This window comes from Cryptomeria japonica, chromosome 5 (assembly GCF_030272615.1).
Source record: "Cryptomeria japonica chromosome 5, Sugi_1.0, whole genome shotgun sequence".
NCBI classification, from domain to species: Eukaryota; Viridiplantae; Streptophyta; class Pinopsida; order Cupressales; family Cupressaceae; genus Cryptomeria; species Cryptomeria japonica.
The window spans coordinates 794,124,370-794,138,364 of record NC_081409.1 but is presented as its reverse complement, the minus strand read 5'-3'; the positions used below and the strand labels follow the sequence as shown (position 1 = coordinate 794,138,364).

General features: G+C 32.7%; 1 protein-coding gene across 1 annotated transcript; it reads right to left on the bottom strand.

Annotated features, from left to right (window-relative positions):
- Nucleotides 1-359: 359 nt before the first annotated feature.
- LOC131079783 (probable L-type lectin-domain containing receptor kinase S.5) lies at nt 360-10,728 on the bottom strand. The gene is made up of 4 exons (XM_059221005.1): nt 10,663-10,728; nt 10,329-10,548; nt 10,091-10,260; nt 360-1,031 (listed from the first exon to the last, which is right to left on the bottom strand). Exons 1-4 carry the CDS (start codon nt 10,726-10,728, stop codon nt 360-362), a joined length of 1,128 nt encoding a protein of 375 aa, XP_059076988.1.
- Between the last annotated feature and the right edge of the window lie 3,267 nt (nt 10,729-13,995).

The window sequence follows — 13,995 nt, the reverse complement described above, 5'->3', positions numbered from 1 at the left end:
ATTATATCTTAAAAATTTCTAGTAGTATTTGATTTATTTTAAACTCTACAAATTTTAAAGTAGTTCTATTAAATCAGTAAACTTTAGACAATGTTATTTTTCACTAACAAGTTTAAAGAATTTAAGATAGTGAAGTCCCGTGTTAGAAAATAGAGGGCTGGACATTTCGATTGGCCCACTTGAAGCCGATGTTGATGATACGCCAGACGCATTCAGTGAGGACATGGACAGTTCATTCACAACGGAGGAGCTATAAGTGCGACCAACATTAAAGAGGCTGACGATGCATCAAGCCAAATATGGCAATTCCAGAAAACTTTAGACAACGTTATTGTTCTCCGAGTTAAGAGATTTTAGACCTACTTATGTCCTGTGCTAGACGGTAGAGAGCTGGACATTTTGCCCGAGCTGCAGGAGGCCATAGATGACGACAAAACTGACGCATTCAGTGTTGACAACATTTCATTTACAATGGAGGAGTTTTGTGCAGGCGAAGACGGCAAAGCTGACGTCACATCAAGACGAAGAGGCTCATTGTACACAGGAACAGGCAAATCGAGTGGAACATATGCTAATTCAGCTTTCCATTTCAAAATCTTAGTGACCTCTCTCATTGTGGGCCTCGATGAGGGATCTGGATGAGAGCACAGCAGCCCCACCATCACCAGCCGCTCCATTTCCTTCTCTTTGAAATTTCCACTATGTTTTTTATCCACCGCATCTCGAAGCTTTCCCTGTCCATACAGATCCCAAGCCCATTCTACCAATCTGCAATTATGGTCGCCAAGTGTAAGATCAACGGGTCGCCTTCCGCAGGCAATTTCCAATGAAACCGCCCCAAAGCTGTACACATCCGCTTCTGGACTTGTCTTCCCCGTTATGCAGCACTCGGGAGCTAAATACCCCAGTGTACCGGCCACCACGGTCGTATGGGAGGCCGCCTGATCACGCTCTACCACTCTTGCCAAACCAAAATCTCCCAGCTTGCCGTTGAATTGGAATCCAACATTACGTTGCTGGCCTTTACGTCTCTGTGAACAACACGCTGATCCAAATCTTCGTGCAGGTAAACAAGAGCAGAAGCAATATCACAAGCAATACTATACCTTCGATCCCAATCCAGAGTATCCTCTAGCTTCCCAAAAATATATTTATCCAGACTCCTGTTTGGCAGGTATTCGTAGACCAGTAGTAACTCTCCCTTTTGATGGCACCATCCTAAAAGTTCCACAAGGTTACGATGTCGGAGCCTACTGATTATGGTATTTTATTTCACACATTTAAGGTTTTCTTGTTAATTTGATGTTATTAAAATAGCTTGATAATCATATAAATGAATTCTAGAATGATTGTCAGGTAATTCACATGTGCTAGCATGAACAATGATAAAATATGCTAAATTCATTCTTTTATTTGAGTGTAGATGTTAGTTTTATGTCTTACATAATCAAATGATGTAAGTGATCTTGAAAATTACGATAACTCAAATTTTAATAAATATAATTATTTCTCATAGATAAATATAAGATCAAATCATAAACTCAATATGTAATTCAGCAATTCTATAGGCTATCCAAGAGGAGATCGATAAGAGGCAGGCTAGGAAGAAGTGGCATTTGGATTCTTCCCCCACTACTGGTTTAGAGGCATTAGTGCCTAGGGTGAAAGCAACTTTGAAATCACCTGCTATTTTATCTAACAAAGGATCTAACAACTGACTCTCCTTCTCCGATAAAGTCAAGGCTATGAGTTAGGACTAGAAGATCGAGGAGCCCCCCACTAGGTAGGCCATCGGTTCATTCCTTCGGTGGGGGTGAGTGTGTGTATTATTTGTTCTATTTTTCATTAGTCTCATCTGTGTCTAGGTTTTGTGGTGTCTAGTTTTGGCTGCCCACTAGATTATGTTTCTTTTTGGTAGCTGGCACTTGGGTTTTAAGCTCTCACTCCTCGTGAGTCCCATGGTGTTTCTCACTTTTTTGTCTATGTAGCAATTATGTAATGGTTTGAGCCTCTCTTGGTTAAATCTAATCAAAAGTGAATCCAAATAGTCAAACCAAAGTGTATGATGGTACTCATCACCTAAATGTTTGATTTTTACTTTTGCATATAATTGAATCAAAACCATGATCATGAGGACAAACTTGCATTTTTAGACATGAATGTGGTCATACAAATAGTTTAAAGGTATGTGTTCAATATATTGGATTATGGATAAGTGTTGAATTAATGATCATAATCAAACAAATAAACAAATTAAATTTGATTTTGTATGCATAAATACACATAAGGCGAGGTGGTAGAAAGTTGGGTATGTGGGCTCAACTATGCATAAAAATGCATCATTTATAGCTTAAAATGTAGTAATGTATCTCTTCAAATTAAGCACAAAAATTAATGAAAAATGCATCATCATTATTTTTTTACCTCACTTGAAGGTCCATGTGAATCTTTAAGTAAGATTTATGCATCTCTTAGTATACTCATTCTCAAACATGCATAATGTAAACACAATAGAGAGATGAACCCACAATTCATAGAAAGATGAAGATTATCCTTTCATATTTTTAATTGATTTTGCATATGTTATCTTACAAATTTAACAAAACAAGGATATTTTTTTTAGTATCTTGTAACTCACGAGATAAATTAAATGTAAAAAATGAGACATTATTGCCGATGTATGCTCCCCCTTTCATTGTCTGCCCTAATATGGTGTAATTAATTGAAGGAAGATCTTATCAAATCAATCAATGTTAAACATGAGCATATAAGAGTAAATTAATGATAAATAGCCATAACATAATTATTATTAAAACTATATGATAAAATGATGAATAATAAGCATGCAAGTTAATAAATCATTGAGGAATGAAATCATAAGTATCATAACTAGAACAATACACACTATGAGAAGTGCAATAGTAGATTAGAGATAAAGTCATAGATAAGATCATTATCCCATCGTGGGTATGATAATGGTGATGTAACTCATAATGGATAAAAATAATCATGAAAGAACAATAAATGTCCCTAATGTGGCATCAATGAATCTAAGCACACATAAGATAGATCATTAGGATAAGAAAACACAAGACAATGGTGATGTATACCCTTTTGATGCAAAAAAGCATATGAAAACTTACAACATCTATTGTGGCATCCATAATTGCAAGAGAGCATAGGGTAGGAATAGTGTATGATGAATAGGATCAATGGCATGAAGTCTAACAAAGTAAGTATGATAAATAGAAGATAAATGACACAAAGGTCTAATAGTGGGAAAAATCAATAAATAAAGAAAATTTGATCATAAGTGATATAGATTTAGATGATCAAATATCTAATATGATTATAGGGGGGAAGCCTAATTCTCTCAGAATAAATATGTTATAAATAAGTATGCTATATAAATTATGTCTGTCTTATATATAATAATGTAAGTTCAATATAAATAAAACTATATTTAAAACATGATAATGTAAAATAAATAAAGAAAAGAATGAACAATTTAATGCTTTAGAGTATATAAGAATTAACAATAAATATTAAAAATAAAATATGATCATATTAAATTATATATAATCATTAGAATAAAGATCATATTGACTACAAATAATAGTTGCGTGACACTGGAGGTCATATAGTCATAAGATTTTATCTAGAATTGACTATAAATAATAGTTAGTTTAGAATGAGGAAATCATCATGGAATGGGCCAATAGTTGGGTGGGGTTGAAGAGTTAGTATAATAGTCGTGGGTATAATATTTATTTTGGCAACATATTTATACTACATATTATCAATAATTAGTTTACATGTCAATTAAAAAATTTGAATGTTGATCAAGATGGACTCATACTTGAACACACGAGAATCTAAGAATGTTTATAGAAAAGCATAATTGCACTCATTAACAAGTCAAATAAATATTCTTTTTATTTCATGTAGTTTATATCATAAATATATAGTGTAAGTGTGTTATTCATAAAATAAGGTGTCCACTTAAACAAGGTATTATTATTGTAATCGTGGAAATTTTTTATTTTTATGTGTATAACTATTTGGGTAACAATGTATATGTATTTGAGTATTTCATATTAATAGATTGTCTTATCACAATATAAAAGGTGCCCTCAATAAATACCTTCTATTTTCTCATGAAATGTGAAGGATTATCATAACGTTTTCTCAAAGTTTAAAATTGAATAAGTTGCATTTTATGTAATAATGCATTATTTTTATAAGATCAAATAATGTTTTGTGTGTTCAACTATTGATCTATTTGTGTTGGATATAAAATTAGAGGTGAACAAAAATTTATGGTTACCAAAAGGTATTGAGATTATTTACGTTTCATATAAGTAATATTTTTTTAAAAATATGATATTGTTCTAACAAAAAATGATATTTTTTTGTTCAACTAGGGGAGACAAATTTATAGTCCAGTGTAGGCTATCTTTACGCTTCTCAAAATCTTATGCATATAATTCAAATCTGTCAATTTTGTGTAGTAATTTACTTGTCGAGTCCCCTACTTTAAAAATGTGTTTTCGAGTCTACATGGTAACATATGATGTCACACAACATGTCATTTTCTTGAGGTGTCCAAAATGGTCCCCAAAAAGTAAGAACAATAGTTATACATTGAGTCCTGTTTATTGGTGTCCTAAGGTGGCATTACAAAATTAGTTGCTTTGAAAAATTCATAGGAATATATTTGGGGATAAGTATTGACATGACACTTTAATGCACCACTATGGGGCCCATTTTGTTTTCCTACTATAAAATGAACTAGAACCCCACTCCATTATAGGTCCCTCTCCCCTACTAGAGATACCATAATGAATCTTTGGTTAAATCTTTAAGAAGTCACTTTTTGGAAACTTCTCACAAGATGTATTAATGTGGCAAGTTGTATGATAAGTCACACCTCCGAACCTTAATTGTAGATAGATTATAGGAATTTGATATTTTATGGAACCATTATATACTAACAAAATTAGTCCCAACAACTATCAGTCGTCTCCCTCCCCAATGTGAATACCACCATCACAAAATTTTCACAAATATGAGTCCTCTATTATCTCAATAGATACATTATATTTGTAAATAACAATGCACAACTATTGTTATTGTCCATGGACTTGTCAAGTGGACAACTATGCCTATCTAACAAGGTCTAAATGGTGTTATTATTAGTTCCTATCCTAGGCAGGATACTTATGCATTCACCAGGATCATTTATTTATTTTAGTTAGCCAATAAGATTTAAGAATTTTCAACAAGTCTATTGTCCATATTTATTTTATATTTTATGTAATTACAAAAATATCATTTTTTTTTACTCTCATTAGACCATATTGAAAATAGTAGGTAGAAAATTCAATTTTTGAAACAAAAAATAACTCATTTTTTTACATTTAATAAATGATATGTCATTGGAATTATCAGAATTGCTACCTGCACAAACAAAGCAGTATTGAATGATTTTAGTTTTATAAAATAATATAACAAAGTAGTATTGAAATTCGCACATTAATGAATTGAATGTCGTACGCATTAGGTGGCAAACAGAAAAAATATGCTCAAAATTATTTTTAAATCCTGTGAAATGACTCACAAGGTATGGAGAGATTAAGGCAATGAGCAAAGCAAGCCAGCTGACGCGGAACACAAAAATTAATGTCTTCACCACAAATTAAGGAGAGCTTTAATGAATTCATCACTCCATTAAATTACCCTCCAACTTTTTTTAATGTGAATATTTTTAGCCCTGACTTCTTTGTTCCCCTCATCATTAATTTAAATGTTAAAATTTATCTATTTAGCATTGGCAAATTTAATTTTCATTAGTTAAAATTAATATTTTCCTATTTTTAACTAGCAAATAAATGTTATATTAAAGGAAATAAAAAGAAATGAAGTTTGTGTGGAAAAATATTATTATGGGATTTATATTATTATACATTTAATAAAGATTATAATTATATATAAAATTAATTTTTGTTTATTTTATTTATGTTTTGATTATGAGTTTACTTTGATTATATTGTGTCTCCACTTGTTTCATTTTTACCAAGGTAATAATGAAGCTGAGGTGGTGAAATTAAGGCTAAGAGACTATGAGATAAAATGGCAACATGTCATTAATATATATGTTACCTACCCTACTCTAGCAGGATACAACGATGCAAAGGTAAATGAAATGATTCAAAATTTTGTATTAAGTAAGTTAAAATAAATTACTTAATTAATAAAGTGATATTTAAACTTTCACATTAGCTAAGTTAATACTAATATTATGTAAGAATATTTATATGTTGAATATTTTTTTATTTTTTTACATTAATAAATTAATAATATATAAGATTTACAAAATACTTACAAGTTGAATAGTTTTTAATTTTCTAATCTTAATATTTATTTGATTTTATAATTTTTTATTTATTATTGATTTTGCTAGTTTTATTTTTTATTTAATTATTTATCATTTAATAAATTTATTATTGATAATTATTGTTTAATTTTTTTAATATTTTAATTTGATATATTTAATAATTTTTTATTTAGATTTGATTTTTATATATTTTACTTAATTATCTATTAACTTAATAAAATAATTTTTAATATTAATTTTATAAATTCTTTTTAATTTTTTAACATTTAAATTTTGATATATTTTGACTTTGAATTTTAATTTTGAATTTGCAATTTAAGTTTGAAATTTATTTCAATGATTTATTTTTTTATGAAATTATAAATACTAATTAAATGTTATTAGAATTAATTTAATCACTCTCTAACAATGATTAATTATTATGTGTTTATTGATTCAATGGAAAACTAATTAGATTTAGAGTAATAACCATATAAACTAGTTAATCATGGTCTTTTTCTAGAAATGTTGAATTATAATAAAATAAGTAAGAATGAAAGTTGTGAGGAATTAAGGTCCAATAAAAAATTATGATTTTGTAAAAAAGTCAATGTATTAACTACATGAGATGAAATTAAGAAACCAATAATTCATAAAACCTCTACTTTAGACGAGTTTTGATATCCATTTTTAATTTATATCTTCCTATTTAGTTTATAAATGGATTTTCTAGTTAATTAATATTTATTATATTTAAATTTTATTTTTTTACTACTATTTAATTTAATAATTTTTATTTATTTATTTATTATCTTAGATATGTTTAGATGTGTTGGCTTGGTTTTTTTTTTTTATTGATTTGGTTCTCTTAACCTCACATTTTCATTTTGATATTCAAAGATATAAACTTCCTTCAAACAATTTTTATATTCTAGGATATCAAGGCCTTTACTAGAATAAGGTTGGGAGTTTGCCTTAACTCAATTTTAAGTCATATGTGATTAAATTTTACAAAATTTTAATTTACTAATAGGTTCAATTTGATTCTCTTCTAATTAACTATAACTCACTAACTCTTCCATCAAAACTTTGAAATTGTAAGCCTAAGACATTTAAAAATAGACATCACTCTAGGATTTCTTAATAAAGAAAAAAGTCCTACCCATCCATAATTTTAAGACAAATTTTCTATCACAAAGAGCACTAAAGAGTTCAAAAATAATATTTTGTATGTCATATTGGTTGTTACATCAACAACCTAGTTCTTCCATTAGGTCACTTTGACACCTATTGTCTTGTATTCTATTGTATAAAGTCTCAAGTCTTAAGTAGTTAACATAATCATAATTTCATCATAGTCATATGTATTTTTTTATTTGTCCCCTCCCCCTCTCCATCTCCCTCTATATCCATCTCTTCCTCTATCTCTCCCTCTCCCTATATACTTATCTATCTCTTCATCTCTCTCTACCTCTTCCTTTCTATTTGTCTATCTTCTTATATCTCTCTATTTTTATTTCTCCATTAACATTTCTCTATCACTTTATCTATTTCTCTCCCTCCTCCTCTTCCCCTCTATCTCTTTACACTTTGGGTAGGAACTTGATGCTATGCATCTCTTATTTTTGTAATTAGTCACATTAACATAAAAAATAGTAAAGAAAGAGATCAATAATTGTACAGATTAATATTGTGATAAATAGAATGAAAAAATACTTTTAATGACCTCTATGAGACAAAATATCCTATAAATGCTTTTTTGTGATAAGCAGAAAAAAGAGGATGTAGATAGAAAGTAAATCCATATTCAATTTCATCCGTACTAAACTCAAAAAAAAGAAGATAAAAGGTAAAATAAAATCTTTCCATGACTGTAGAGGAAGAGCACCAATAGTTGTCATAGCTAACTTTGCGCACCTATGAATCCTAAATGGTACATCACATTTCAAATTTGTTTTTTGGTTGTCTTCGTATGTAACTTAACTACTTAAAGGTATTGATATGGCTTTTGGGTAGTAACGATTCGATCTCTAGGGGTCGTTATGCATCCAAAGGTCAAAAAGTGGTCAATTCAAAGTAATGACCGATACTTCATCTCTTTTGCGCCAATACCCACACATGAAAACACCAATACATGTTTATTATATGCCTAATAAATTATACATTTATCATATATTTACAACACAAAAAAATAGTTTTAAAAATATGTAATGAATATTTAAAAAATATTTTTGAATATAATAAAGTTTTTAATGGGTGGTCAAATATTTTGTTGACCACCCATGGCTGCCTTCCTGCATACCACTCATGGCCTCATGTGGCACAAATTAGCACTACCTACATTGCCCTAAATACTTAGGTAAAACAAGTTTGGAGGGTATATTTTCATCTATTTTTTCCTCCCCGCCATGGTTTCTCATCCCCGTCGTCGATGCTCCATCTCTGCAAGGCCTCAGCTCTATCTCTGCAACACCTCCTTTTGGCTCCAGGTAATAGTCTCCGCTCTTCCTTCATGTGTTATCGATGTCTAATAATGGTTTAGCTCCTTCATAGCTACATTATGCTTTGTCTATTGATGATTTCTTTGTATGATGGTTAGGGTTTCATTTCAATGGTATGTTATAGTTTAATACTGCCAGAATCCTCATAGAGAATGGCAAAAAAATCATTGTCTCTTCATTTTCTTTGGCATCCTTTCATTATTTTTCATTTCCCTTAATGGGTGAGCTGTTAAATGGTGTCTCTCTATGTATAATGCCAAAATAGTTACGAAGAATATAAAAAAATATTGATTATTATTCGTATTTATTCAAAACCCTTTAATTATTTATGATTTCATTTTATGGGTGCGTTTTTAAATTGTGCATCTCTGTTTATAATGCCAATATAATTATAGAGAGTGCAAACAAAATTGATTATTGTTTATAATTATTCAAAACCCCTTCATTATTTATCATTTTTTTTATGGGTGGGCTATTAAATGGCGTCTCTCTGTTTATAATGCCAAAATAATTACAGAGAGTGTAAAAAATATTAATTTTTGTTGATAATTATTCAAAACCCCTTCTTTATTTATCATTTTATTTTATGGGTGGGCTATCAAATGGTTCTCTCTATTTATAATGCCAAAATAATTACGGAGAATGCAAAAAAACTTGATTATTGTTCATAATTATTCGAAACCCCTTCATTATTTATCATTTTACTTTATGGGTGTGTTGTTCAATGGTGTCTCTTTGTTTATAATGCCAAAATAATTAGAGAGAGTGCAAAAAAAATTGATTGTTGTTGATAATTATTTGAAACCCCTTCATTATTTATCATTTTTTTTATGGGTGGGTTTTTTTATTTTGTTTTTTAAAGATAAGTGCTATCATTAATGGGGATAGCTCCCTATATTGCTTGAGACTATGGAAAATTACATATATTTTTAGACAAGAGAAACCCACTTGTCTATGCACACCCAGTCCCTTTTTAAACAAATATACCCAAAATTACATAAAGATCCAAAAAAAATTATCATCCCACACTTATCCAAGTATACCCCAATACTATTCCGACACTACCCTAAAATTACACCTGCCCCCAAATGGCTTGATATATCACAACAACGAATTCACCAATGCTGATTACATTGCGGGTGGAGTTCTTCGGAAGTCACCAATCGTTAGACTCGGTTACCCTTCGAAAGGGTTTCATATTTTCATTGAATACCGCACACCCCCTAAATATTTTCAATCTCTCCTGCTCTTCCTTCCATACTTCCCTGCGGGCCATCTCACAAATGGTGTCACTATCTATAGATTCCTCATCCTCTGCATACTCCTCACGATCTTCCCCTTCCTCATTTCCATCTACATCACCATCTCCATCATCCTCTAAATCTGAGGGTAAGTAGTTATCAAACTGGAAGTATATCTTCAGAATGCTCACTTGACTTCTTCCTCCATACTCAGAATGGCGTTGGCAATACTATCTGCGATAAATGGTTTTATGAACCTTGCTAACAGTTCAACCACACGCTCCTTCGAATTGATGATATCCACCAGTGGCAGGAGAACTGCTTCCAACACCAAAGCTTCACACCAATGTCTATCATAATTTAGAGTGATGCCCACGAGCCCCCGCACAGAGTCATGCACATAATCTTTAGTGCAAAATGGATTTCTCAACTACATATTAAATGCATTTTCACAGTTCAAACAATTGACCCTTCCAGAGTGTGCCATTGCCAAAAAATTTCTCTGCAAAGCTTCCGAAACGACACTCGCACTTTCCTATTTTACCTTTGCCCTACGAATTTGCCATATAAAGTTGTGATTTGTGATGTTAATCAAATGCGCTCTGTCCATATCCGGTTAGGATCTCTCATTCTGCAAGAATGCCATTATCGATGTAGTGGCAATTTCTAGGCGTCATGATGAGCTGCTCGAGGGCCATGTGATCCAGCCGCCAAAGAGACAATTTCCTACTCGCGGCCTTAGATTCATACTTCGCTAGTGTTTATCAAGGTGCCACCACAATGTCCCGGCAACCAATAGGGTCCAAAAAATCCTTGATATGCTACCTGATCCCCTATCAAGGATATCTTCGGTAGTCCTTCAAGCATTGTCCTTTGATATCCTCCACTGCAGATGTCTGGAAAAAGTAAACAAGAACATCATAGTCTCCCACATCGAGATTTGCAAGATAATCAGCCACCTAATTCCCCTCTATAGACATGCCCAATCTCGTAGCTCCCAATTTTCTTCAGATGCTCTTTTATCATAGAGACCCATTTATTAAGCTGCCAGCTATGAAAAATTGATCGACTGATCCTGGTTATTATTATTTGTGAGTCGCCCTCAATTATAATTCTAGAAATTCCTTGCCTGACATAGAGACGTAATCCTACCTCTAATGCACAAATCTCTACTTCATTGTTTGTTGCAACTCCAATTCCACCAAAAAGCCCATGAATAATATTGCCCTTTTCATCCCGGATTATGGCTCTAATACCTAATACCCACGGATTCCCCTTACTGGCACCGTCAAAGTTCAATTTTGTCCAACTCCTCGGAGGGGTTGCCCATTTGATGGTATTTCTATCATGGCACTTTGCTGGGATCACATTTATTTTTGGCTCTTTGAGGACCCATTTCATCTTCATCTATGCATCCCAATTAGTGTATATCTTAGCCCTTCCTATTGTTTTCTTCCCATTCATTTTTTCTTCTATTGCAGTTTTAATCTTTTCCACCAACATTCCCTATGACAATGATGTCTCCTTGAAAATCCTCCTGTTCCTTTCTTTCCAGATATGCCATACAATTAAGGAAGGTCCAATTAACCATATATCACACAATTTTGTCTTCTGATTGTTTGGCCATGATAGAATGAATTCAAAGAGTCTTTCATTTTTAACAAGCACCCAATTAATACTTTCAAGAAACCAATTCCAACAAAATTTTGCAACCAGACACCAAAAAATAAGATGATTTGCTGATTCTTCCTCCGCACAACACATAACACAATGATTAGGGCCTGAGATACCTATATTTTTGAGTTTGTCCCTAGTTAGAATTATGTTATGCAATGCGATCCACAGGAAAGCCTTGACAGTTTATGTGACCAATTATTGATGGATCCTCTTTGTCTCTAGACTTCATATCCGAGTTTGACGTTGTACCTTCTGGATTTTGCTGTACACCAAATTATGATATCTTGATCCCTAGTCCCCGGTATTCTCCTCTCTTTAATTGCTTTCCAGAGTTGTTCGCATAGTGAAAGACTCCCAATGTTGATTTTCCTCCATATTCTTATGTCATTTTGATCAGCTTGTCTTTCCATGTAATCGCACACATGTCATCCTATACAATTATCCACCATGGCCACCCATCCCTTGTCTTCAAATACATCTGCTAATGCAGGAAACCCATCCCATGAGTCTCTCCAAAACAGCGCAGTGCTGCCATTACCAATTTGCCATGAAATATGATCTATGATAATGTGTCTACTATCCCATTGAAAATTCCAGGTTGCCGACCCTCTCTCCGAATTAGCCATTGTGAGGATTCTATTGGTGTTGTCTGTATCTAGATACTTCTTTTGGAATAGTCTGCACTAGAATTTCTAAGGTTCCTTACACATTTTCCAAGCTAGCTTCACAACAAGAGCACAATTCTGCACTTCCATTTTTCTAAGACCAGCACCCTCCTCTTCCTTAACAAGGCATAAAGTGTCCCAGTTGATCAGTGGAATTTTCCTATTGTCTTTAGCTCCAGCCCACACAAATTTCTTTAGTAAGTTGTTAAGAGTTTTCCCAGCCGCAAACAACATTTTCAAACATGACATGCTATATATAGGTATTGTTGATAGAACTGACTTGATCATGGTAATTCGACCAGCTTGAGTCAGCCATCTATTTTTCCAATTCTCTGATTTGGCTTGACAAGACTTGGTAACATCTTCCCAAATTTGTGTTTTCCTGCACCCTTAGTTAATCCGCACCCCCAAGTACTTGATTGGAAGCTCCGCAATGCTTATGTCCAGGAGTTGTGTGATTCTTCCCTGCATTTGTTTGTTGGTATTGAAAAATAATAGCTAGGATTTCCCTTTGTTCATAACTTGTCATGAGGCCAAAGTGTATTCCTCCAATGTGTTTCTAATGCCCATAGCTTCTTGTATGGTAGCCTCACCGAATATGATAGTATCATCAGCAAACTGTGAGTGTGTGATTGCCTCAAATTGATCATGGACTTTGATTCCTTTCCAAATGCCTTCGTGGTGCCTCCTCTTGATTAATCTCCCCAACACCTAAGCAATAAGCACAAATAATGAAGGAGACAATGGATCTCCTTCTCATAGGCCATTTGTGGCTTCAAAGAACCCGCTTACATTCCCATTGATTAGTAATGAAAATTTAACAGTACTAATGCAGAATTTAATGCATTCAATCCATTTATTAGGAAACCCAAATTTGATAAGAACTTGGCACAAGAAGCTCTAGATTAATTTATCATAAGCTTTAGCTACATCAAGTTTAATGATTATACCTCTTAGTCTTCCTTTATGAAGTGAATGAATGACTTCCGACACCAATATTATGTTGTCCATGATTTCTCTATCTGGAGTAAACCCATTCTGGTTTTCTGAGACTAACTTAGGGAGCACTTTCTTCAATCTTTCAGCCATAGCCTTAGAGATTATCTTGTAGATAGTATTGCTTAAAGATATTGGCCTATAGTCAGACATGGAGTCACAATCTACTTTTTTTGGAATGAGGCAGATAATAGTATGATTCATTTCTTTAACAAACTTGTGTTTTTTCCGAAATTCTTCCACCACAGCCCATATATCTTTTTCCATAAATTCCCAACCTTTTTGAAAAATTTTTGCCGTGCAACCATCCGGTCTAGGTGCTTTGTGTGGGTGAAGTGCGAAAGTAGCCAATTTGATTTCTTCCAAAGAATAAGGAGCCATGAGTATGTCGCTGTCAAAGCTAGAAATCAAGGGATCAATGACTTCTTCTATTATTGTTTTTGTGCCCATGTTTCCTTCCTCAGAGCTGCCCAACATGTCTTCAAAGTATTCAAGGGCAATTCGTTCCATGTCTGTATCTAATGTTTTTTAGTATCCCA

Coding starts and splice junctions, on each gene's coding strand:
- LOC131079783 (XM_059221005.1), bottom strand. CDS start 10,728: ATGGACAGAGCGCATTTGATTAACATCACAAATCACAACTTTATATGG. Junction 10,261..10,328: donor TATTGCCAACGCCATTCTGA/GTATGGAGGAAG, acceptor ACTTACCCTCAG/ATTTAGAGGATGATGGAGAT. Junction 1,032..10,090: donor AAATATTTAGGGGGTGTGCG/GTATTCAATGAA, acceptor TGTTGTTCACAG/AGACGTAAAGGCCAGCAACG.